This window comes from Aspergillus vadensis (genome assembly GCF_003184925.1).
Source record: "Aspergillus vadensis CBS 113365 unplaced genomic scaffold BO88scaffold_39, whole genome shotgun sequence".
Classification (NCBI taxonomy): Eukaryota; Fungi; Ascomycota; class Eurotiomycetes; order Eurotiales; family Aspergillaceae; genus Aspergillus; species Aspergillus vadensis.
The window spans coordinates 1-24022 of NW_020292077.1; the positions used below are offsets into that span (position 1 = coordinate 1).

General features: G+C 49.6%; 8 protein-coding genes across 8 annotated transcripts; 5 read left to right on the forward strand and 3 right to left on the reverse strand.

Annotated features, from left to right (window-relative positions):
- Positions 1 to 2427: 2427 nt before the first annotated feature.
- Positions 2428 to 4349, forward strand: BO88DRAFT_198941 (DNA primase subunit PRI1). The gene is made up of 3 exons (XM_025701850.1): positions 2428 to 2696; positions 2751 to 2948; positions 3007 to 4349. Exons 1-3 carry the CDS (start codon positions 2482 to 2484, stop codon positions 4136 to 4138), a joined length of 1545 nt encoding a protein of 514 aa, XP_025557309.1. The 5' UTR covers positions 2428 to 2481; the 3' UTR covers positions 4139 to 4349.
- Positions 4350 to 4525: 176 nt separating this feature from the next.
- On the forward strand, positions 4526 to 6186 carry BO88DRAFT_353116 (penicillin-binding protein; the record flags this gene model as incomplete). Its single annotated transcript, XM_025703622.1, has 3 exons — positions 4526 to 4663; positions 4728 to 5731; positions 5793 to 6186. 3 exons carry the CDS (start codon positions 4526 to 4528, stop codon positions 6184 to 6186), a joined length of 1536 nt encoding a protein of 511 aa, XP_025557310.1.
- Positions 6187 to 6195: 9 nt separating this feature from the next.
- Positions 6196 to 7692, reverse strand: BO88DRAFT_439306 (MAM33 family protein; the record flags this gene model as incomplete). The annotated part of the gene is made up of 5 exons (XM_025709711.1): positions 6196 to 6423; positions 6480 to 7006; positions 7080 to 7138; positions 7199 to 7320; positions 7494 to 7692. The coding sequence occupies 5 exons, from the start codon at positions 7690 to 7692 to the stop codon at positions 6398 to 6400; spliced, it is 933 nt and encodes a 310-aa protein (XP_025557311.1). The 3' UTR covers positions 6196 to 6397.
- Positions 7693 to 7922: 230 nt separating this feature from the next.
- Positions 7923 to 8772, reverse strand: BO88DRAFT_375973 (translation machinery-associated protein 16; the record flags this gene model as incomplete). Its single annotated transcript, XM_025704356.1, has 3 exons — positions 7923 to 8395; positions 8454 to 8538; positions 8604 to 8772. 3 exons carry the CDS (start codon positions 8770 to 8772, stop codon positions 8113 to 8115), a joined length of 537 nt encoding a protein of 178 aa, XP_025557312.1. The 3' UTR covers positions 7923 to 8112.
- Positions 8773 to 8955: 183 nt separating this feature from the next.
- Positions 8956 to 11997, forward strand: BO88DRAFT_198947 (putative exonuclease). The gene is made up of 3 exons (XM_025701851.1): positions 8956 to 9232; positions 9291 to 9438; positions 9495 to 11997. Exons 1-3 carry the CDS (start codon positions 9220 to 9222, stop codon positions 11590 to 11592), a joined length of 2259 nt encoding a protein of 752 aa, XP_025557313.1. The 5' UTR covers positions 8956 to 9219; the 3' UTR covers positions 11593 to 11997.
- Positions 11998 to 13254: 1257 nt separating this feature from the next.
- BO88DRAFT_199008 (Fig1 domain-containing protein) lies at positions 13255 to 14666 on the forward strand. Its single transcript, XM_025701852.1, has 4 exons — positions 13255 to 13447; positions 13513 to 13581; positions 13634 to 13961; positions 14018 to 14666. Exons 1-4 carry the CDS (start codon positions 13420 to 13422, stop codon positions 14388 to 14390), a joined length of 798 nt encoding a protein of 265 aa, XP_025557314.1. The 5' UTR covers positions 13255 to 13419; the 3' UTR covers positions 14391 to 14666.
- A 549-nt stretch (positions 14667 to 15215) lies between these two features.
- Positions 15216 to 17113, reverse strand: BO88DRAFT_430326 (MFS transporter; the record flags this gene model as incomplete). The annotated part of the gene is made up of 5 exons (XM_025709238.1): positions 15216 to 15244; positions 15304 to 15886; positions 15968 to 16464; positions 16536 to 16722; positions 16793 to 17113. The coding sequence occupies 5 exons, from the start codon at positions 17111 to 17113 to the stop codon at positions 15216 to 15218; spliced, it is 1617 nt and encodes a 538-aa protein (XP_025557315.1).
- A 3703-nt stretch (positions 17114 to 20816) lies between these two features.
- BO88DRAFT_476144 (uncharacterized protein) lies at positions 20817 to 23953 on the forward strand (the record flags this gene model as incomplete). The annotated part of the gene is made up of 4 exons (XM_025711919.1): positions 20817 to 20960; positions 21023 to 21217; positions 21282 to 21332; positions 21392 to 23953. 4 exons carry the CDS (start codon positions 20817 to 20819, stop codon positions 23951 to 23953), a joined length of 2952 nt encoding a protein of 983 aa, XP_025557316.1.
- Positions 23954 to 24022: the final 69 nt, after the last annotated feature.

The window sequence follows — 24022 nt, forward strand, 5'->3', positions numbered from 1 at the left end:
TGCTCTCGCCAGGAACAATAGGAACAACAGGAACCGTGGTGTTCTGGAATGGCGGCTGAGTGGGCTGAGTGGGAATAACAGTGCTGTTCTGGAATGGGGGCTGAGTGGACTGAGTGGGAATAACAGTGCTGTTCTGGATTGGTACAGGCGTATGAGTAGTAACGGTTGCAGGTGGGATCACCGTTGTGCCGTTAGTGGGAATGGGGCCGACAGTGGTTTCAGTAGTGACCGGCTTGATAGGAGCGGTACCATGACTGGTGGTGGGCTGGACAGGGGCCGTTCCATGACTGGTGGTGGGCTGGACAGGGGCCGTTCCATGACTGGTGGTGGGCTGGATAGGGGCCGTTCCATGACTGGTGGTGGGCTGGATAGGCGCCGTTCCATGACTGGTGGTAGGCTTGATAGGAGCGGTACCATGACTGGTGGTAGGCTTGATAGGAGCGGTACCATGACTGGTAGTCGGCTTGATAGGAGCGGTACCATGACTGGTAGTCGGCTTGATAGGGGCCGTTCCATGACTGGTAGTCGGCTTGATAGGGGCCGTACCATGACTGGTGGTAGGCTTAATAGGAGCAGTCCCCTGGCTGGTGGTAGGCTTGGGCTGAGGCGCAGTACCAGTAGGAAACTGGATAGGAGGGGGAGGCGGAGCCGTGCCAGTACCCACTGTACAAGAATTAGAGATGATCATAAGCAGAAAGGGATTCGGGCATATCCCTTACCAGGGTAGTTGGGGCCGACGACGGTTTTGACATCAGGCTATCGAACTTCATGTCAGCATGTGCAAAACAATCAGTGTCAGGATGGTTTCCAGCATACCTCTCCACCGCGGGCGATGACTCCTGCCAGAGCTGGGCCAGCAAAGGCCAGTAATGCGACACCTCCCTTGACCATTTCGATTATTGATACTCAGACCGGTTAATGAAAGCGAACACCACAACACAACTTTTTGAGGCGAAACGAGTGGAAATTGAAACAGCGAGTGACTCCCAGATGTAATACGAAAAGGAAACGGAAGCATGTCAAGGAAGCAGGAGGCCTGCCCTTTAAATCTTTCATTGTTGAATATTCCAACCGTTTCCGTGACCATAGCTCGTGCATGATGGCGATAATGCCACAGTAGGATCCAATGAAAAACAGATCATGGTGCAATAGACGCTCGGTCCAGGAGAAAAAAAGCTAGATTTGCTGCTCAACGCCAGGAGCTAGCAAGCTGCGTAGTAAATTAGAGTTAGGCAAACCACGGATAGTGAAGGAACCGATGTAATGGGAGAGGGAGAGTCCTGCCTGGATAAGTTGTTGGGAGTGTCACATTCCGTCGTATCATTAAGATCAAGGCCCACAATGCTCACATCAGGGCCTTCACGATGCAAAATTGAAGAGAATCCAATAGATGAAAGAACATAGTGGTGGCGTCACCACTCCAATAAGCAATTTTGTTATGTATCACAGGAACTTCCTCGCACTGAAAGCCCTACGTAAAGTTGGTGAACACCATCTAGGATGAAGAGTTAACGAGCGGCTGACTATGCTCCATTCTCGCGGATGACAACTACCACGGCATAGACGGCATACGTCCTTAGCAATTTTGAGTACTCAGCTGTCCCTCAAGCTATAGGGTCCCATAGACTCCCAAAACATCCGCGGGCTTCGATGGGCTACCCCGGATGGTGGATACTCAATGGGTACTTCTGCAACGTTGCATTTCATGAAGAAAATTCAGGGCGGTGGGGGAAACCCTGGAACTTCAGAGTAAAAGAAAACAAGGAAGGGGAAGTTTCTAATCGAGCAGCTGGGGATGCCTCCACAGCATGTTGAGGCTGCTGTGGGTATCGTCTGAGAGTAACTGGCAAGCATGGGGGATACCCTTTCGCTCACTTTGGGGGAGACCAGTCGTTACCACACAAGGACCCAACTGGATTGGCTCGAGTCGGGCTGAATCAGCTAAGACATCAATGAGTCAATAATATGGTGCAGCCGGATCAGGCTAAGGAGGCCAACTAGAGGATATAGATAGATTCAGTCTGTTGATGAGAGCCTTCAGGTTCCATTGGGCCCGAAGTTCATCCTCATGGGTCAGGGCAGTATACACGTCATCCACCTTTGATTACGAGAAAAGTCCAATGGAACAGCGTCAGCGGATACCGCAAACGGCCAAAACTCTGCCAGGGTGTTCCTGATCACGCAGGGGTGGACCCAAAGATGATGAGGTTGTAGCAGGCAAAGAAGTGGTTGTCGTCGTTGAGGCCATACTTCGGTACCTTGCTGAGTAATCGCCGTTTGCGGATGTGACCACTCACGTGATATGTAGCTTCTTCCGCCCCGAAGCAGCAGATGAGGTAGGGCTTAGGGCTGCCGGGGAACACGCCGATCGCGTTGAGCAACGCGTCGCGACGCGTGGGGTTAATGAGTTTACGTTAATGGATTGTAGACTGAAGCGCTCATGCAACTCACCACAGCTTGAGCACTACGTCAATATTCGGAATGCCTCACTCAGTATCTTCACAGGACTCATCTGCCGATCGCAAGAATGATGAACTTATGCCTGACGCTCCTCCTACGGAGACAGCATCGGCAAACCAGGAGGCCAATGCAGCCGCAGGAGTGAAACTTGAAGACCTATTTAACGATGATGACGATGATGAATACCCAGCCTCTAGTGCACCAGAGATGCAAAATGGTGCTTCATCTGCTCCGGAGTAAGTATACATACTGCGATGTATCCTGGAAGTGAGCATTAACTGAGAGTATAGACCTGCTCCTGCTCCGGGCCCCCAGGTTGATACCGATACTATGCTTGCGTTCTATCAACGCCTCTTTCCTTTTCGCTATCTGTTCCAATGGTTGAACCATGGCATTGTCCCATCCCCAGACTTCGGAAACCGTGAATTCGCCCTTACCCTCCAAAACGATGCCTACCTGCGGTACCAATCATATGCAACTGCGGATCTGTGAGTCCAAGTGTCCTCAAATGTCATATTTCAAGGTCCTAACGTTTCCATATCATAGTTTCCGTAAAGATATCTTGAAAATGAACCCCTCTCGATTTGAAATCGGGCCTGTCTACAACACGAACCCGCGCGACAGGAAGACGCTCCGAGGTGGCCAGATGAAGCCGATCGCCAAAGAGTTGGTATTCGATATCGATCTTACGGATTACGATGATATCAGATCCTGTTGTGAAAAGGCCAACATTTGTAGCAAGTGCTGGGCCTTTGTCACTATGGCAATGAAAGTCGTCGACACAGCGCTACGTGAAGATTTCGGTTTCGAGCATATATTATGGGTTTATTCTGGTCGTCGTGGTGCCCACGCCTGGGTTTGCGACCCCCGTGCGCGCAGCCTTCCAGATGATCGGAGAAGAGCCATCGCGGGATACCTAGATGTCATCCGAGGAGGAAATTCGAGCGGAAAGCGGGTCAATCTCAAGCGGCCTCTGCATCCCCACATGTCTCGCAGTCTCGAAATACTAAAACCATACTTCGCTCAAACTACGTTGGTGGACCAGGAAACCTTTGCCAGCTCTGAGCAGGCGCAACGTCTTCTTTCATTGTTGCCCGATAAGGGGTTGAATGAATCCTTACGGAAGCGATGGGAGTCATCTCCCGACCGCAGCAGTGCCAATAAATGGGCGGATATCGACTCTTTGGCCAAGACAGGCAAGAGCAGCACTCTCAACCCTACTACACTGCGAGATGCCAAGCAAGACATTGTTCTTGAGTATACCTATCCGCGCCTGGATTCCGAGGTCAGCAAAAAGATGATCCACTTGCTCAAGAGTCCATTTGTCATTCACCCTGGCACTGGTCGCGTGTGTGTTCCGATAGACGCCCGAAAGGCGGAACAGTTTGACCCTCTCTCAGTGCCTACGGTTACGGAGCTACTTGCGGAGATCGATGCATGGGATGCGGAGCATCCGAGCAATAATGCGGGTCCGGAAGTGGCGGATGGCGAAGGCAGTGTACCCGAATCTGATGCTAGGGGAAGTCGCAGACTGCAAGATTATGAAAAGACGAGTTTGAAGCCGTACGTCGACTACTTCCGCTCATTCATTGCCGGGCTTCTGAAAGAAGAGCGGACGGGCAAACGGGAAAGGGCCGACGATGCGACTGAGGTCAAGACCGAAAGCATGGAGTTCTAGACATTCCCTGCCAGTTCTATGTTGCGTGTTTGGCTTTGATCGTTGATTCGGATTAGCATGTCGGATATGATACATTTATGGGGAACGGGATTGGCGTCATTGTGCATTGCAAAGCTTGGACACGCTGGAGTTTACTATCATTTTTTTCAGGTCACTACAACCTTATTTATCATTCTACGTATATAATCAGTTTCTTTCTGCCAAATTCTCAAAACTGTTCCTCGACACATAGTCCTGACTTTCACCCTAAACTTCCTCGATTGGAATGCGGAGCTCCGACGGGGAACCTCCTCATGTCAGCCTCAACCCCGCGCCGACGATGCGCTCTACTACTTAAATGAGAAGCCTTGGCTCGATCATAAGCTTCAACCATGATGCCAGGCAAACATGGCAACAGACAACACCACTGCCAACCCGCTAGATGAGCGGTTCGAGACCCTCGTCCAGGAAACATTGGACTACTGGCACGTCCCAGGCATTTCAATCGCAGTAGTCGATGGAGACAACACCTGGGCCAAGGCAGGTGTCCCATACTCCCAATGAACAAGACAACTATAGACAAGCATAAATTACTAACAGATAAACGCAGGGCTACGGCATCGCAGCCTTCCCCTCGACGCCCGTAACCCCCTCAACGCTCTTCTACGCCGGAAGCACCACCAAGGCCTTCACCGCAGCCCTGATGGCTACCATCGTTGAAGACAACACCACCTACCCCCAAGTGCACTGGGACACGCCCATCAGCCAGCTCATCCGCGACGACTTCGTGCTACACGACGAATACGCAACAGAACACACCACCATCGAAGATGCCCTATCCCATCGCTCAGGCCTTCCCCGTCACGACCAAGCCTACGGCAACCGTCTCACCCGCGACGAAGCCGTACGAACAATGGTGCGCCAGCTGCGCCATCTCCCATTGACCGCCCCTCCACGCACGAAGCTCCAGTACTGTAACCTGATGTACGTCGTCGTCTCTCACGTTATCGAGACCCTCACCAGCGGAGAATGGCTAGGCGACACCCTAGCCCGCACCATCTGGCAACCCCTCGGCATGAAATCTACCTACTTTAACCTCAATGACGCCAAAGCATCCCCTCACCACCTTGCCCGAGGATACTACCATAATCCCAGCGACAGCGACAGCGACAATGACACCAACCACTACCACGAAGTCCCCTGGATGTCACTAGACGAGATCTCCGGCGCCGGAAGCATTATCAGCAATGTCCTGGACTACGCCAAATGGGCGCGCGCACTACTCTACGAAACCGAGCCCTTATCGCCAGCCGTATACAAAGCGATCTTTGAACCGCGGACTTTACTGCCCTCGGAGGAGCCGTTCACGGGCCCGCGCGCATACGCTCTGGGTTGGTACACGGGCGTATACCAAGGCGTGCAGTTCTTCGAGCATACGGGAGGTATGAATGCGTTTGGGGCGGAGGTAATTTTGTTCCCAAGTTTGAAATATGCGGTTGTCATGTTGGCGAACACAGCCGGGACGTCGAATTACGCGCAGAAGGCGCTGGCGTTTCGGTTGGTGGATGAGAAACTCGGTGTGCCGGTTGAAAGGAGGTTTGATTGGAATGCGAAGTATGTTTCGAAGCAGAGCTCCGCTCGTGGTGATTGTGATGCTAACAATTTTTCTTTCCAGGAATATGGCGCATATAGAAGAAGAAAGGAAGAAAGTCCTCGATGCTATTCATAAGACTCCCGCGCATGTGATACCGCATTCGTTGGAGCTACGGGAATATGTTGGGACGTATGTGCATCCGGGCTATCAGACGGTTGAGATCTATCTTGATCAGTCGAAAAATATACTACGGGCTGACCGGGATCGTACCACCTGGCCGGAGTATCTGAGCTTTAAGCATGTTAATGGGGAGCATTTTCTCGCTATATCGGAGCATGTTGGAGACTTGGGGGCTTTCTTTCCTGATGTGTATGCGGCGGAGTTTCGCATCGGGGCGAAAGGGAAGCCGTGCGCACTTGGGGTGGCATGGGAGAAGACTATGAAGGAGAAGATATGGTTTACGCGGCTGGATTAATTGTTTAGAGCGTTTTATGTCTGCCTCGGTTCAAAGAGGGGGAGTATCAATCATTTCAACAGAGGTACCTTGCGAGGTTCAACTGAGCATCTACTATTAATATACAAGAGCGCACTGCAGAACACAGTGGCAGAATTATTGAAACATGATTCCGATATTTTCATGACGGATTGTCATAACCGTATTAATTTTTAGAGAACATCATCCACGCTTAAGCGGAGACAAAGTTCTTGACGTCTGTGGGTAGGGTTAGCCAAGTATCATTTATAGGGATCTAATAGGATGTCACGTACTCTCGAGCCAGCGAACGTACTCCTTCTGCTCCTTAACCTGGATGTAGTCGGGGATCATGTTGGCAAGCTCGGCGTTGATGCCCCTCTCGTCGAGGTAGCGCTCGAGGAAGGTCTGCAGGTCCTCATCGAGGTTCTCGAAGGGAGGACCAGCGTACATGCTCTGTCTGGTCCAGTCCTTCTCGGCAGTCTGGGCGTGGGCCAGGTCGGACTTGTTAAAGTAGGAGACCTCCTCGATCTGGAACAGGCCGTCCTGAGCAACAGTCTGGATCAAGAGGGCGCCGTTGCTGGGCTTCTCAACGGTGATGTTGACACGGGCAGGGAAGCTAGGCTCAAGGTCACGGTCCAACTCATCGCCTTCGCGGTCAGCGGGAGCGACACGGTCCTCAGAGTGCTGGGAGACGTTGCCAGAGCGGCCCTGGTTGACGGGCTGGTGGCCACCGAAGTCCATCTCATCGAGAGCAGCATCATCGAAGTCCTCCTGCTCGCTGAGGTTCTGGAGGTCGGCGACGGTGAAGGTGAGGCGGATCCTAATGATTGAATGAACCGTGAGAAGGAATGTAACAGTAGAGGGGGGGAAAGATCAGTGACAAGGGTTCTTACTCTTCGTTGCCGAACTTCTTCGTCAGGACAACCTCCTGCTCACCAGGGACGTCCTTGACCTGTTCACCAGTGAATCAGCTTTGGTTGATGGATTAATTGATTTCCAGCGAAGAGCGTACCTCCCAAGAGTTGTTCTGAAGAACATACTGGATGTTCTGAACGGAGGACTCGAGGTCCTCAAGGCCAGAAGCCTTCTCGTGCTTCAGTTCGTCCTCAAGCTTGGCGACGAGCTCAACATCGCCTACAATCATCAAAAGGCCCATGTTAGCATGATTCTTCCATAGATCCGCAATTGACAATTGACAACAGGGTTCTGTCTCATTCTACCACGAGAAGAGGTAAAGCACAAAGTCTCATTCAATCGCTGTTCTCTGGAAATTTTTCTACACAAGCAAATAACTCGTATAATCTTACCTTCGGCAGGGGACTGCTTGAAAGCGCGGGACGTCGAAAAAGCAGCATAGGAAGGTCTCGTAATCTGCTTCAGAGAAGACTGGAAGGCATTCTTGGGGACCGCGGACACCGGCCGGGAGATGGCGGAGCGGGAAGAGACAGCGACAGAGCGCGAGATGGTGCGAGGCACGGAGCGGGCGAGAGTGCGGAGGGACATCATTTTGAAGGATTGAGGATGAAAATGGAAAGTGGAAGGAGAAGAGGAAGAAATAGACGGATGATGAAGGATCGGAAAAGAAGACAAGCTGATGATGGATGATGTTACCGCCCGCCAAGACTGGAGCTCTGCAATGAACTGCCAGACCAATCACGGGTCGCAATGCGGGACTCATGCCATCCATCGCATTTCGGCATCATGAACTTTCAACTAGTCATGGTTTAGATGGTACTGTGATGAGAAGCATTCCGGTTACCCTCAAGGCTTTAATGGACATTATACAGCTACAAAAAATGAATCAACAGCTTTTGTAAATATCTATGTGCAATCGTAACGCCGTTATGCCATCCATCTCCGCGCATACTGCGAATCTTCGATCTCCCAAAATGAAAACGCAGAAAGAAAATTAGTACTTTTGACGTCTCATGACATGCCCTTCGGCGGGAATACTGAAGGTTGTTTTGCTCCATCCTTAGTGATGCGAATGAACTTCATCGTGCTCAGTCCAGACCAGTCTCCGTTCCACGAGGCGAGGGCTTTGAGGACACCCTCATCGCTAAAATCGGGCATCCAAAATCCCGTCTTAAACTCGCGATTCTCAACGTCTGTTCGCTGCAACAATGCTTCTTCGCGCTTGCTGGGTGGTCTGCCTTTCCGTCTCTCGCTCTGTAGTTGTTCGATCTCGGGCACGCTGCGGTTGATGTACCTATAGTTGACGATGGTAAGTATATGCGATTTCACAAATGACGAAGAGTGTGGCGCACCTGACAACAATGTCCTTCATTTCATCCTCTGACATCGGAGCTTGGCCTTCTGGGACACTCTCGTGGAAATAGGCGATCCGTTCCACTAAACAGGAGAAATATTAGTGATCGCAACATCGAAGCACAAAATTTCAACGAAAACTGCCGTACCATATGTCTGTCTGGCCCGCGACATATTGGCGGAGACACGAGCGACTCGATCTTCTCTGGCATTGGCTCGGCGCAGTCTTCTGGCATCTCTGCTAAACTCGTGGAGAGCCTCAACAGCGCCTCTCTTCTTGGCAATATGCTTGGTAACTTTCTGAAATGTCTTCGGCATGGTGGGCAAATGGTTTGACCGGATTCTTGGGTCCTTCCACAACGGATGAAGAGAAATTTTTGATCCGACAGTCAAAAGTCGAATTTCATCTTTTGCGGAGGATTTCTTTTTTCTCTGGCAGAATCAAAAGGCGGTGATATGAGGTGACGGCACCGCCTCGACAAGACCAATCAGGAGAGCGGAGGAACGGGGCCTCCCCATCGCGTTCCTTGCGCGTCAGAGGGACCAGGGAGGTAACATTCCAATCTTGTTGTCTGGGTCATCCTCATTTCGCGACTGTTTAGGTGCCGGTTAGGCCTGGTGCATGTTACTGAGCACTGATGTCCTCGAATTCCCATGTCCGTCGTCAAAATTGACCCCTAAGCACCAACAGACACCAGTTGATGTCTGTTTCGGCGGTGCTACTTCCCTGAGCGAGGAGTATCCGGTCTTATAAGGACGTTGACAATGGGCATTAAAGGTATGCTCTGATTGTCCTTGACCCCCGAAGTACTACATTTGCTCACACACCCAAATAGGGCTTCATGGCCTGCTCAAATCGATCCAAAAACCATGCCACCTAAAAAAGTTTAGTGGGCAGACCTTGGGAATCGATGCATATGGATGGCTACATCGAGGCACTGTCGCCTGCGCGGTGGACTTGGTTTTGGAAAGGCCTACTAGGAAGTACGTTCATACCTAACAAGGCTGTATGTCACCGGCCCTTTCTCACAGGATCGCAGACACATCGACTTCGTCTTGAATCGAGTCCGCATGCTCCTCTACTTCGGGGTAACTCCATATCTTGTTTTCGACGGCGATGAGCTGCCAAGCAAGGCAGGAACCGAGGTGGAGCGTCAAAAGAGACGGCAGGACAGCAAAGCCCTCGGTTTGGAACTCCAGCGAAAAGGGCGGATCGCAGAGGCATACCAGGAACTGCAGAAGGCCGTTGACGTGACACCCTTGATGGCGCGGGAGTTAATAGAGGAACTAAAGAAGATAAACGTCCAATATGTCGTGGCTCCGTACGAGGCAGATGCGCAACTGGCCTATCTGGAACAGCAAGGCATTATTGCTGGTATCATTTCAGAGGATTCTGATCTGCTCGTCTTTGGTGCAAAGCGGTTGTTATCCAAGCTCGACCAACATGGCGACTGCATTGAGATTAACCGTGCTGACTTTTCAGCCTGCCGTGAGGTAAGTCTGATCGGGTGGACAGACGCCGATTTTCGACGGATGTGCATCCTCAGTGGCTGCGATTATCTCCCCAACATTGCACGCTTAGGGTTGAAGACAGCCTACCGAAGCATTCGAAAGTACAAGAACGTAGAACGGGCGTTGCGGATGCTTCAATTTGACGGTCAATACCATGTTCCCTCCGATTACCTGGACAACTTCAGACAGGCGGAGCTTACGTTCCTCTATCAGAGGGTATTTTGTCCGAAGGCTGGGAAACTGGTCACCCTAACACCGCCTGAGGCTGATGTCAAGTTGGAAGAACTCACGTTTATCGGTGGTGACGTGGAACCTGAGGTTGCGGTCGGAGTTGCCCGTGGCGATTTGGACCCGACGACAAAGGAACGTCTTGTACTAAAGCCATCGCTCGCAGCTAAGCCGGCCGATAAGAGGCTGACCAACACGATAAGCCGTCGACAGACCCTGGGCTCGTCTGCTGAACTCAAGCCAAACAAGCCGATCAATTCCTTCTTCACACCCAAGCGCGTTCCCCTGGCAGAGTTGGACCCGAATAGTCTCAGCCCCTCTCCCAGCCAACAACGGCTGCTACAACGCCATGCGAACAGCTCTTGGGACAGTGTTCCTGCGCCATCACGGCCAGCACTCATGCGATCTGCGTCATCAGTCGGATCGTCAAACCGGGCTTCTAGCCCTTTGATTAGAAGTGTGGAGCGTAATGCCTTCCTGGCGCATGCCTCCAGAACATCGAATTTGCAGCCCGCTAAAAGGCAGCGACTATGTTCTGATGCAGAAGAAGCTAACCTCCCAAATCCCCCGGACTCCCGCAGCAGATTCTTCTCCGGCAGTGTTAACGATGCTAGTCCAAGCGCGCAGAAGGCTACCCGCACCAAGAAGGCGCGCAAGTCTACCTTGGATGTCTTCTCCGATGACTCTGCAGAAGACCTCATGACACAGCTGCCAGACCCGAGCCAGGCGACTGAAACTCCCAGTCGTGTCATTTCATCCTCCATCGATGACAGGTCCAGTCAAACGCCTGCTGTAGCTACTTCTGAGCTCGGTGCTCCTGAGTCCTCTGCGGAAGACTGCAAAGAGCAAACTCAAGAGCAGAATTCATCCAATGCTGAACAAGCTTCGGAGAAGACATCGGATGATGTTGGCGGCGGCTCTACACCAAACATTTTGTCTGACGCAAACTGCCCCACGCTTTCAAAGTACGTTTTCCAGGCCGGAACTGCTTGTGTGGGTAATCAAAATGATAAGCTTGGTGGTAAGGCTCCTCAGTCAGGTTCCTTGAATGAGCACAAGGCGACTACGGGAGTGCGGCACGGCTTGATGGGAACGCCTCCTAGACGTCAGCGGACGACGCCATTGCAACGGCTGGGCCAAAGCGCCTTGGCTCGATCTCGATCACTCAATAGTGTTTCGCCTTCCCTGGCAGCATTTAGAGCCTCCAAATCACCGGCAAAGAGCCCTGCGGTTCCAAAGCTTGATCACAAGCCTGTGCGAAGTCTGGCAACTCCCAGTCAAGGCAGTGAAGACATGATCATTCCGGATAGTGAGGATGAAGAATCTGAGGGCGAGACCCGAGCCCCAGTGGGTCTTGCCTCGTTTGATGTGCGACGATTCTCGTTCATGGGTAAATAGAATCTTGGGTTCTCGAAGTGCAATTACATCTTAGACATTGGCATTATTTGGAAGTATCTTACATGCGTGGAACCGGACCTACAGTCGCTCTCCCTGGATGTGAAAGCCCTGTCTGGATTTCATTTCATGGCATTCACGTTGCACCACTTGATTTTCCTATACATATAACATCGATTCTTATATGCGCTCGCCAGAGCCCTGTTTTGAAGACACGGGCTTGGACACCTGCTCCCGTTATGGGTCCTTACAGATTTTGATTATACTTGGCCATGCCGGAAAAATTGGTAGGCCTTCCGTGACAGGGCGTTTGATAAATATCCTCTAGCCTTCCAGCGCTCTACACATACCGCATCCAGTAGATGGATTATAATAATTAAATACCTCTTAAATAAAGCATTTGACTACTGTGGCCGTCGACCTGAACCAGTAGATACACATAAGCAATCATTGTAGGGTCCTCTCTGGAAGCACCTTGATTCTGGGCATGTCTTCGAAATTCAAGTGGTCCCATATATCCTTTTGAGATTTACAAGTAGGGAATGTTGTCTCGCAGCACCTAGCTTCATAAAATGAGAAGCGTGATGGGGAACGACAGAGTAAAGCAGCTGCTACTAGTCGAGCAAGGGCTCGGTTCTCTATGCAGCGGGTTATCTAAAAAACAAGTATCATCGGTCAACAAATTTGAGTATCAGTAGCATTATGAGTATATTGCTACTAAGAAGACCAATGAGCAACTACTGGTGCCCCACTTTCATGAATATCAAGAATAATTCCTAGTAGATCAATAGTCCTAAGATGATTTATTATATATATCCAATATCGTTCGACGCTCAAATGTGAGCAACAAGGCAGCTATTGCGATGGTTGTGAAGATAAGAATGAGACTAGGATTAGCTCCAAAATAGCATCTGCAGTGCGAGCTGTGGGCAGATATAATTAGAAAATGATTCAAAAGTTAAGCAAGGTACCGATGGAGCAGCAGGTATTATTGAAATCGATTCTTGATTTCCGAATTGGAGGCTGGATCGATCAGGTGCCGATAAGCCAGTGGGGCTGATCTGATCCGGCTAGCGTTATCGGTGGACACGATCAACCTTCCCGATCTGGATAAGCGCCAGTAACGGGTAAGAATACAGCAGGCGGTGAGGGATGGTTACCGGGGAACGGGAGGCGGGCCAACGCGGTAAACAAAAGACCAGTGGCCCAGCCTCCCCCATTGGGCCACTTCCGCCCGTCAGTTAGTTGTATACGCCCTTCCCAGCCTCCTCGATTATCACCACCATCATCGCCATTGCCATCCACCCTGCCGCTGCGTGATTCGAGGTCTTCGGAGGATTCGTTTAGCTACGAGCCATTTCTCCCTCTCCCTCTCCCCTTCACTCTCTTGCCCTTCCCCATCTTCCCCCCTCCCATATTCCACTTGCCTCTTTTCGGCATACTGCAACCCATCTATCTCAACCCACAAGACCGATTCGTTACTTTTTTCTGCATTCTGACTGCCCTTAGATCTGTCAGGGTTCAACGTGGGACAAGGGAGTTATCCATTCTTTCGATCTCCCGCATTGACACATTCCCAATACTCCATCGCCCACGAGATCCGTCACATTCCATTCCAACCATATCGGTTCTTCACCAAGCGCGTGCTCCACCTTGCGACCCTATCGACAGTCGACTCGGGGCCCTGTCCCTACCAAAACATCCATACCGCTCGTCGTCGGGTGGTGTCCGACAGAGTGACCGCACCGGACACTTAATACTCCTTCTCGGAGTCCCGAGAAGAGAGTTGCATTGGACAGAAAGAGGAAGACGAAGAACATATCGCCCTAGATGCCGGGACTAACAGCGAAGTTACCCCGTATGTCTACATTACGTGTCTCCAAATTGGATATTTGTCTAGCAATACTGACAGTCAATATCTAGGGGTTCTGCAACTGGTCGGGTACCACCATGTGTTGATGATAATCATCGCGGTGGCGATCATCCTACTATGTGAGCAGTCATTTCCCAACTCTTCCTAACAATGCGACTAACTTTGTTCCAGCGTTACTACTAGCAGGATGTTCATCGTCCTCCCCGCAGATTCCCGACATTTTCCTGATCTCCATGTACTATGAGCGCTACAAACCAACATTCAACCTCGCTCAGGTAGATCCGGGGGTAGTGACAGCAACAGCAAATATTGTGGGAGGAGCCGAGATGGAAGTCCGTGTGGGTTATTTTGGCATCTGTGTACAGCCAGACGCCGGATCCTACATTTGCAATTCGAATGCGACAGCATTGGCGGAGATTGTCACAGTCGACCAAGATCCGTTAAACCTGATTTGGGTAGCATCGACGTTCAAAGATGCAGTCGTCTTCCCATATCTTCTGTACGTCCTCACCTTCCCCTCTTGAACAGGCGTTTTGACTGACCGTTACAATATAGAATTCTTGCCGTCATTCTCGCTTTCTTCTGCTTCGTCATCCTCGCCACCTTCCCTGGATGGCATGACGAGCTAGACCCCAGCGGTTCCGAGATCGAAGCCAGGCCGATTCCGTCGCGGCCTGTATCCCAAGCAGCACTAGCATTGACTTTTGTGGCCTCGGTCTTCGTCCTTGTGTCCGTACTATGGCAGCACACCGCATCCGTAGCCGCCAGCACGATAGTTCAGGATCTGGGCAACGGAAGTGTCAAGAGTGGCGTGGGTACATCTGCCATGGTTCTCGGCTGGTTTGGATTTGGACTGCTGGTGGTCGTGACGATAGGACTGCTAGTGATGATTCTGAGCGTCAAACTGATCCAGCAGTTGACTGACTAGCATGATCTCTTTTCGCCGTCTTTTTTTATTGTTTTGATGCTGCATTATATCTGCTTGGATTGGTTTTGGTTTCTTTCCCCCGGACATATTACACCCCGATTCCCCTTCCCCAACGACTCGACACGAATACACACGACCAACCCAGCAAAACGAATAATCACGACCCACACCTACACTCACCCTTCAAACTTGGAACGATTGAATTTTGTTATGGATCTTTTTACGGCACATGGATTACGGATATGGATTGCTATGGACTACAATGGATATGGAAATACGGGAATCATGAAGAAATGCATAATGAGCATTATTGTCATCACCATCACCATGATAACATATTTGAGACCGTCTGTTTTTAAAGTGTCTCGCCCGGATGAACAAATGTTATATTCACTACATGTTGAAAACCAAATGATTGATTGAACCACTGACAAATATTCCCCGTTGTCCTTTCTTTTATGTACATTCTGTTGGTTTGGCTTGAAATGTGTTTATGGATGGTTCTCGTTATTATGGTTAGTATTGATGATTGAGCATGTATAAAAGATGATATGGTTCCTGCGATTGGTTGCCTGATTGATTTTAAGTTTCTTAGTCTAGATGTAAGTAACTGCAAATGCAAATGCAATGCACAATACAAGATATACAACACGCACATATTATTTCAATTATTCTCGGGGTATTATATTATACGATATACTTTTATACAACGCGCTGTATGGAAAACCATCAAATCATAACCATCATAAGCAAACAAAAACAACCCTATACAGAATGAATCATACCAACCCCACCCATTTCCATCAAATATCATGTCTCGCATACTTACTCGCCATCCTCAACCTCCTCCCAAACTTCAACAACACAAACGGAAACGGCACAAAAAGCACACACAAGCACCCCAGCAACGTACACGCCCACCCAACCCCCAAATTATGAAACATAGCGGAAGCAAACAACGGAAACCCCGCACCAAACGACGACCTCAGAAAGTCATTCCCCGCGAGCACCGACGCCGCATACTTCGGATACGCATGCGCCTGGTAACAGAAAATGCAATTGAAGATAAGACATCCACCGACGGCGAAGAACATCGACGCAATGATGGGCACGATCCAATGCACGGAGGCGAATTGGCCCGTCCAGCCGAACCAGAACAGCGAGATGGGGAGGGCGAAGCATCCGACGCAGGCTGGGGGCAGCTGCCGTTCTGGTGTGATGTTCCAGTTCTCGTCGAAGTGTTTGGCTTGGTATTTCCATTTCCACCAGAAGTAGCAGGGGATGGTGATGGCGCAGGTGGAGATTAGGATGCCGAGGAAGGCGAGGCCGCTTTCGCCGGTGTTGAAGCCGTGGATTTCGCTGAAGACTATTGGGAAGGCTTCGAACCAGATGTAGAGGATGCCGTAGATGAGGGCGATGTAGAGGTTCATGACTAGGACGATGGGTTCGAAGAAGCAGAGTTGGAAGGGGCGGACGAGGGCTTCGAAGATTATGTCCTGTGAAGGGTTTATGTTAATGAGGGTGGACTGGTTGTAGGGAATTGAAGGGGGGGGGGGGGTTTGGGGGCGAGAGCTTACCTTCTTCTTCATGTTGGCGACCTCGATCTCGGCTTCGCAGCGGTAATTGGAATTGCCGGTGATCTGGCGGACGCGACGAGCTCGCCGGTAGAGGATGTTGGGTGCAAATGTCTCCGGGAGGAAGAAGAATAGGAGAACAAAGGCAAAGGCGGAGACCCAGAGGAGCTGCCATATGGTCCATTTCCATCCTTCTGCTTGTGCAGCGAATCCGCCTACCAGGGGTCCTAGGACTGGGGCAGAGATGGCGAACGCTCCCCATATGATGATCATGTAGTCGCGCATCTTAGGGTTCCAGATATCACCCATGGATGCGGCGCCAGTGGCTAGAGCTGGGGATCGAATGAAGCCGGTAAGAAATCGGAAGGCTAGAAGCATTCCGAAGTTTGTGGCGTAGATGACGGCAAATTGAAAGAAGACGAAGACAAACAACGTAAGGACGTATGTAGGGCTTCGACCGACGGGAGGTAGTTCCGACAATGGAGACCAGACCATTGGGCCTATTTTGCCGTTATTTATTATTAGACCAAGGTTTGGGGTTGGGGGTATAGCAGATGCTGCTAGCACGTACCCAAGCCATATCCCAACACGAATAGGGTCAGTCCCAACGTGGCAGCCACACTGCTCACTCCGAACTGCTCACAGACGCCGGGGATACCAGGGGTGTATATCGCAGATCCGATGTAGATAGCAAACGTCAGAAGCCAGATTAAGCTGCTAACAGCTAGCTTCTTAAATGTGGTCCAGTTCTGCGGATTCTACATGCCTGTCAGCACGAAATCAAGCTGTCGAATGTAGACGGAGACAGTGAATATGATTTATACGTACCTCAGGATCATCTGGCCCGCTCCAATCGATGACAAGTGATGCATTGGGATTTGGATGCGCTCCTTCTGCCCCGTCATGCCTAGCTGTCGACGTGGTTGATAGGCGACGTGATGCTCTGGACGCCTGCGAAAGAACAGTATAGAGACCGAGGTTTTCCTGATCGCTTTCAGAGGCCGCAGCTTCTTCATCTTTAACCTGTTTCTCAGTCTTCAGGTACTCAGTCCACATGCCCGTATCATTCTCTTCAGGGTAACGCAGCCATCTCTTTCCGCTGAAGATGCGTACTAGCTTCCCAAATGCTGAGTCTCGAATTGTTTCCATGACGTGGGAGAGCTAGTCGATCTCGGGGGGGCCAAGGACAAAACAAACACACTGATTCTATATCACCACGATACATCAGCGGAGACATAGTTACTTTATAACAACAAGATGCAGTGGCAATCTTCAGCTTTCAGAGCGATCCTCTGGTCAATGAACTCTAAAGCGAGTTTAACAGGCGAACGTCCATCTCGGCCGGGGTCATAGCCGTAATGCCGGATCTATAGCCGTATATCCGACGGAAAGACCTGGGGCTGTCGACAGCTGAATAGAGGTTGATCCGTCGGATATAGCTGCTAGTCTGGACTCTGATCCCTTGCATGACTTCATTTCCAATAAGAGAAACACTGTAGCACGTCACCTGCTGATCAGTTGCATCGCAGCTTCTTGAGACTTTATGGCCGTGACGTCACGACTTGTTGAACATTTTATGCCGGCAGAAGATTTATCACTCAATGCTGTCCAGCTGAATCCTGAGGTACCGGTTGTTGCTTTGCAGATGCTATTTATTCCTGTCAGGTGTTGGAATGGTGTGTTAACTATGCCCAGCATGTACAGTTTTCTAACCGGTGTGTTGGAGTGGACGTCCAAGACCTGAAAGCCACTCACTTCAGTAGAGGACCACCACAACAACCCCATAATTAATTTCAGTATTTGCGATCCAACAGCGAGTGCGAAGTGGGACACGCACGAACCGGGGTTTCCGGTCCATGGACAGACATGATGGCGACGATGAAATAAAGTTTTGCGGTTCTAGCAAGCTTCCGGGAATGGCTCTAGTTGCACTGCTAGTGAAATAGTTTACCCTTGACGCCCGGTAAGTTCCGCAGCTGGCTTCATGGCCATACCGTGAGAATTCTCATCGATAGTATCGCACTCAACTTCTTGTTTAATTCACTTAGCTGGGTAAAGGGGCACGTCGATACCTTCTCTGCGCACATCACCATTCTTGCATGCAGTAGGCAGCGCAATCAATGCCCACAGATCAGTCTATGCGACTATGCAGAATATCTCCTTTGTCGCTCTTGCATCATTCTGGCAAATTAATGTGGCAAGCATTTGTTCAACGACCAATTGGTTGCTTTGGAACTCAGCTATGTCTACAGAATAATGATCGGAAAACGTGTCCAGGATACTGGCAGGTAAGGCAGAGCCACGGGCATATATATATCCAGCGCAATTAGTCGTAAACTACCAAGCACGAAGGACCGTCTATGAAATCAATTCACATTTAGCACAGTCACCACTTCCCCACTCGCGAATTCTCATTGTAGATCCCGACTTGGGCTTAAGAAACATAGCCACTCCTCCTTGGAGTTGAAACAGGCACCAATGGTATCCAAAGGAGAACGAGTGTTTTTCCTCAGGGTCACACTGGATCTCCTCAACAAAGCAGTATCGGTTATGCTTTCGCCATCATAAGTAAGTCAAATTTTGGAAACAGATAAGGCTCAAACAAAAGATCAAGTATAAGGACTCCAAAGTAGGTAGTTAACAAGGTATTATTTTCAAGGAGAAGCATACCTCGATCCTGAAAGAAGTTGAACTTGATGAAGGACTTCCCTCAATTGAGTCTGCATTGGGACATCGGAGACAGAGCTCCACCCAGAGTAATATTGCGCCCTACTTTGACGTGCTATAGGTAGAAAGTTTACCGAGACACGATAAACAGCTGAGGCACTACTATGATCGGGCTCCATAACTTGCATTGTCTTGCATGTAATGACAACAGTCGACGAATTAATAGCACAATTGCATTTCCTGCGGGATACTGTGTAGGATCTATTGAACCAAATATGACTCATTGCTTGGGCCACTTGTTAGCCTATGTAGGCTGAAATGAAGCATTACATACTGTGAGTAGCAGTACTACCATCTAGTATTGAGATTGTTGCAAAGCTTGGTATTAATATACTTGATATTAAACAACATCTCTGCTCTACGGTGCGATTCTCTCAAAACCGACTATATTTCGATATGAGCAATGCCATGAAAGCCCTTAGTGAAATTAGTATCCTTTCAATACCACCATATTTAACTACTGTTTACACTTCTTTATCTTAGAACGAAGATTACTCTGAACTCTTGATACAAAGCTCACCTACCAAACCGACACCGGAGAACCGCCGATCAGGCATCAATCGAAAATGGCTTCTGGAAGTACTATGGAACTGACTCAGTTATATGCAAGGCTGAGAGCTGGCTCCTGTCATTGGCAGCTGTCGTAGGCTACATAATAGACAAGGCTATGTACATATCCGTTTTTGTGTCTATGCGTATGCGACCTAAATGAAAACACATACTGCAGCTTGCATGGCCCAACCAAATCCAGAATCGCAAACTCGAGAATATTTCGTCGAAATTCATTATCGCGCATATGCATAATGACTCAGTTATCATAGTGCACCATACACCATGCACCATGGACTCACGGATCAATGTACAGCACACGCAGATGTCACAGGCATACGACCACGTAGCCCCGCAGAAAAGATAGATAGGCAGCATAGATGACTTCGTGCATATCAGATAGAAGGAAGGAAAGAGTCAGCTGCCTGATCACAACTTTTCTCAAATTTGAGAATGCTCATACAAACGCTGATTTATACTCCTGAGGAATATCAATATACTGCCCGATGTAATTTAATCTATCATAGTGGTCTATATTATTATCATAGAACATAATAACTTAGGCCTAGCTAAAATCAACGACGTTCTCGCTAAAGAAGGGGTTGAAATATGCATGGAATGCGGGGAATTTGGAGTAGCTCCAAACCAAAGATGCCGGCGGTACAGTTCATTTGCTAATGCGAACAGCAGACCATACTTACCAGCTCAATTTCACTCTTCGACCCCCGCTGAACTACAAGATGGAAGTATGGATACCAGCAGAAGCCCAATAGGTGTGAGTGGAGAATACATCCGGATTGGATAGTGGAAGCTGGGGTTGAGATCCCTTGGAGTCGGCACGGCCCGTTCCAACTTTTGTATTGGTTGCATTTGTCCCGGCTTGCGTATATCATTCCAGCTGATATGGTGCTATCGACATTTTGCACGGGTGACGTGTATCGACTGTTTCATTACGGAAGTGTGGGATCATGCTCTGATTGCAGCAGAAGCTAGACCCGGAGATATCGGCGTACTGTTAATTGTGTCGGAAGTTGTGCTGTAGGTTGTCGGCCTCCGTGGGGTATGTCGTATATGAGATCTTGGGTGGTTATGTGGAACTTGCCATTGACGGTAGCTTGTAGAGCAAGCTCCATTGATCGATCAGGCGAATAGAACCCATAACAGAAGGTCAAGCGAGACGCTACAGTAATCAATGGCAAGAGAACACGATATTCAGAGGTTTGCACGGAACAGTGATGTATATCCCTCATACAAACAATTGGAGAGAATGCTGGAGGACTGTGCGGGTTAGACGCCTGTGCATACCTGCTATATGAGCTAAGGACCTGTGGACAGTAGAAACTGTGACGCAATTAGCACTTGGTAGTTAGGCATCGGGCTATTCGTGTGACCTGATGTGTTGGCTCTAAGAATTCGGATTCGGATTCTTCTCAATCTGGTAATTACAGCGACTGTGATGCGACATGGAAAAGATATAAAAGCCCCTTTCGTGTCTACTCAAACGGGACCAGAATTCAAGGAACAGAACCAGAAAGCACAAGTCAAGAATACGAACTAGATAGCACGCAGGAGCAAAATGGCTGCTGTCAATGTCCCTCAACCCCTCCCGCAAAATGATGGGCAAATTGGCTTAAGCGGCTTCTATTACGACCAAGGTGACGGTGGTGATCAAGGGGGTGTTGTGGCAGGAGCTCAGACCAGAATATGGTTCACGTCAAATGTACGATGTCATTCTTCTGTTTACATTGGCCCAAAGAGTCTAATCTGTCATACTCTCGCCAGGAACTGAGTGGTGCCCTTCTGGAGCGTCTCAACAGCCTTCAGCTCGTGACCTCTTCCGACGACAATGAATCTACTGTCGCCGGAGCAAACCGTCCATGGTTCGAACTCTCGATCTATAGGCGCGGCGACGAGGCTCTGAACAAGCTTCGCTGGATGAGCCATGAGAACAGGTTCATGACGAATGACCGCGAATATGTACGCAATGATCATCTTCCTCTCTGTCAAACACTCTGAATACAGCTCATCGATATCTCTCTAGCACGAAGGAAGAATTTTCACTGAACAGACCGAAATCATTAAAACCTTGAGGGTGAGCTGTTTGCTGATATCGTATTTTCCCCGCATCAGGTGTACTGACTTGGACTACAGGCCGGTGATTGTATCCAGGTTCACGCTGCCGCCGACCATATGAACTCAAGAAATCAGTATTACAAGGGTACACTGGTATTCGGTATCAACGTCGAGAACAATGTGCAACCAGCTGATGTTCCAAGCCTTCGTGCATTGCTGGGATTGGCTCGGGAGATTCCGAATGCGGCTTCAACGGTTGAAAATTTGGGCAACAGTACGGCAGATCAGGTGGAAGACAGAATCAGGGGCAACGGAGGAAACCCTATCGTGAGTCGGTTGAGATGTGAAAGTGCCGATAGGATTGCGACACTCGCGAATGCGTCTCAGGGCGCAGAGAAGAATGTTCTGCTCATCATTGATGCAGATGACCTACTTAGATCGACGAATGCAGACCGTCGCCTGTCCTGGGGCCAGACGGTCGAGAATATCTGGAGAGTGATGGAAGAGACTTGCAGAAGGATAGGGGAGCAATCAACCAACAACTATTTCCACCTTTTGATCCAGATTGGGTTTGAAGGCGCGATCTACAAGGGCTTTCAAACACAGGACACCAAGGCCCATCTCATCTACGAGCCAACCAGCGCCGAAGGCAAGCTCATTCGCTCATACTCGGATAACGATATGAGGTATTTTGGATTTAACGGAGATAAGTGGGAAAAGTTGAAGACAGAGCTAATGGTTGCCTGGGAGCGTGGACTTGTGTTCTCTCTGAAAGAAGAATCCGCTAGGTCCATTGCGGATCTCGGCATAACGCAGATCAGAGACGCAATGATGACTGGAATCAGATGGTCTCGTCGCTGTGCCCCGATTATGTTTCCAAAAGGAGACACCCAGGAAGCCATGCCCACCAACGACCGCATGAAACTTGAATCTGGCTCAGAACCGGTGTTGGTGTCGGTGGAGTTGGATTTGATCGTACAAGGCCAAAATGCCCAGGAACCGACTTTCAAAAGACCGTTAGTCCTTGACAGTCTGCCGTGCTCCCCCAAAAAGGCCGCCCATGATATCTTGAAAAATGGCTTTGACTCTGTACTGCCATACATGCCCGGTGCCCGTTTTCACAACTTGGTGACGGCCGATCGAGGGGAAGTCGATGGCTTCCGAAAAATCGCCAACACGGTTGAGGAATGGTACCGGTACAATAGGGAACCCAAACCTTTGTCCATTGCCGTGTTCGGCCAGCCAGGGTCTGGAAAGTCCTTCGGTGTGAAGGAGGTCATTAAAGACACACTGTATGCCGATAGGGATAATATTGTATCTTTGGAATACAATCTCTCGCAGCTTCAGCACGAGAATGAGCTCCAACGCGCATTCGAAGCCATACGGACCACCCGCGGAATGCCCATAGTGTTTTTCGATGAATTTGATTCGACCTTCCAAGGAAGACAGTTGGGGTGGTTGCCGCATTTCATCAAACCCATTACGAGGGGTGTATACAAGGACGGCGCGGTAGAACGGCCATTAGGACGTGGCATCTACATCTTCATCGGAGGCACCAAAACGAGTTATGAAGAATTCTTCGAAGACATATCAGACAGCAGTGGCTTGGTGAGAAGGCCCGAGGAGACCCCCGATTTTTGGAGATCAGAAAAGCATTTCACGGCATTACTTGATGAAATGAATCGAAACCCTGATAGAACCTCGGGACCAACGCTGACCTCCATCAACTTGGATATTTCCGAAGTGTATCAATACAGCGACTTGAAAGATACATTCTCCCAAGTACAAAGCGAGATACTATCAGGAAGACTTCCACTGGTCTTCTTCAGAAACTTCGATAGCGATTTCGGCGACGAGAAGCTGGGATGGCTGAAATACTTCCTCGCTCCAATGCAAGACGGCGAATACCTCGACAATAGCGTACGATGTCCCATTGGGCGTGCCATCTTTTTCTTCGAACAGGGGACAGACCACTTCAATGGATTTCCTGAAGTAGGCTTCAATTCTGAAGATTTTCAAGGTGCGAAAGTACCGGACTTCGTGAGCAGACTCCGAGGACACGTCAAACACGAGATAAACTACGATTATCTTTACAATGTTCTCAACTGGTATCTGAAGAGCCAAACGGTAAACAAGCCACTTTCGATTGGCGTGTTCCGGAACTGTCAGAGACCCCCAAGTCAGCGCCTCAGAATCAAAAAAATCTTCAAAGATAACTTGGCAGGGCACGTAGACATCCTCGGGCCGAGCAGCTTGGGGGGAGAGGACGAGACCTATTTCGTCATCCGGCGAGCGATGCTCCTTCGAAGCATGCTTCAGAGGAATTTCGGGTTTGGCGAAGGAAAATTCATTGACATGGATTCTGGTGTCCTCAATGCACTGTTGTTCACTCCCCGCGTCCTACATGGTGCTCGTTCCCTCGAGTCGATTCTGTCCATGAGCGAATTGAATCCAGATGACAAAATCAAGAAGGGTGATATCTGCACAGAGGATCAGCGCATGTTGCATGTGAATGACCCGGATTTCAAGGCATACTTGGAAGGCACGAAGTCCGCCCCGGCTACAACACGCAATGAGCAGCATTATGCTTGGATTGAACGAAAATCGGGTAGATCTTACAAGCGCGAGGTCCAGCATTGAAATTGAGATCCCAATTGTGCTATGACGTTCATTGATTTCAGTGTTAGTTCTTACGCAGAATGATTTGAT

Excerpts from the sequence above, each read along its gene's own strand:
- BO88DRAFT_199008 (XM_025701852.1), top strand. The coding sequence starts at position 13,420 with ATGCCGGGACTAACAGCGAAGTTACCCC. Across the intron at positions 13,582-13,633 it reads GGTGGCGATCATCCTACTAT|CGTTACTACTAGCAGGATGT; the intron begins GTGAGCAGTCAT and ends ACTTTGTTCCAG. Across the intron at positions 13,962-14,017 it reads GTCGTCTTCCCATATCTTCT|AATTCTTGCCGTCATTCTCG; the intron begins GTACGTCCTCAC and ends GTTACAATATAG.
- BO88DRAFT_198947 (XM_025701851.1), top strand. Across the intron at positions 9,439-9,494 it reads TTGGAAAGGCCTACTAGGAA|ACACATCGACTTCGTCTTGA; the intron begins GTACGTTCATAC and ends ACAGGATCGCAG.
- BO88DRAFT_198941 (XM_025701850.1), top strand. The coding sequence starts at position 2,482 with ATGCCTCACTCAGTATCTTCACAGGACTCATCTGCCGATCGCAAGAAT. Across the intron at positions 2,697-2,750 it reads GGTGCTTCATCTGCTCCGGA|ACCTGCTCCTGCTCCGGGCC; the intron begins GTAAGTATACAT and ends CTGAGAGTATAG. Across the intron at positions 2,949-3,006 it reads TCATATGCAACTGCGGATCT|TTTCCGTAAAGATATCTTGA; the intron begins GTGAGTCCAAGT and ends TCCATATCATAG.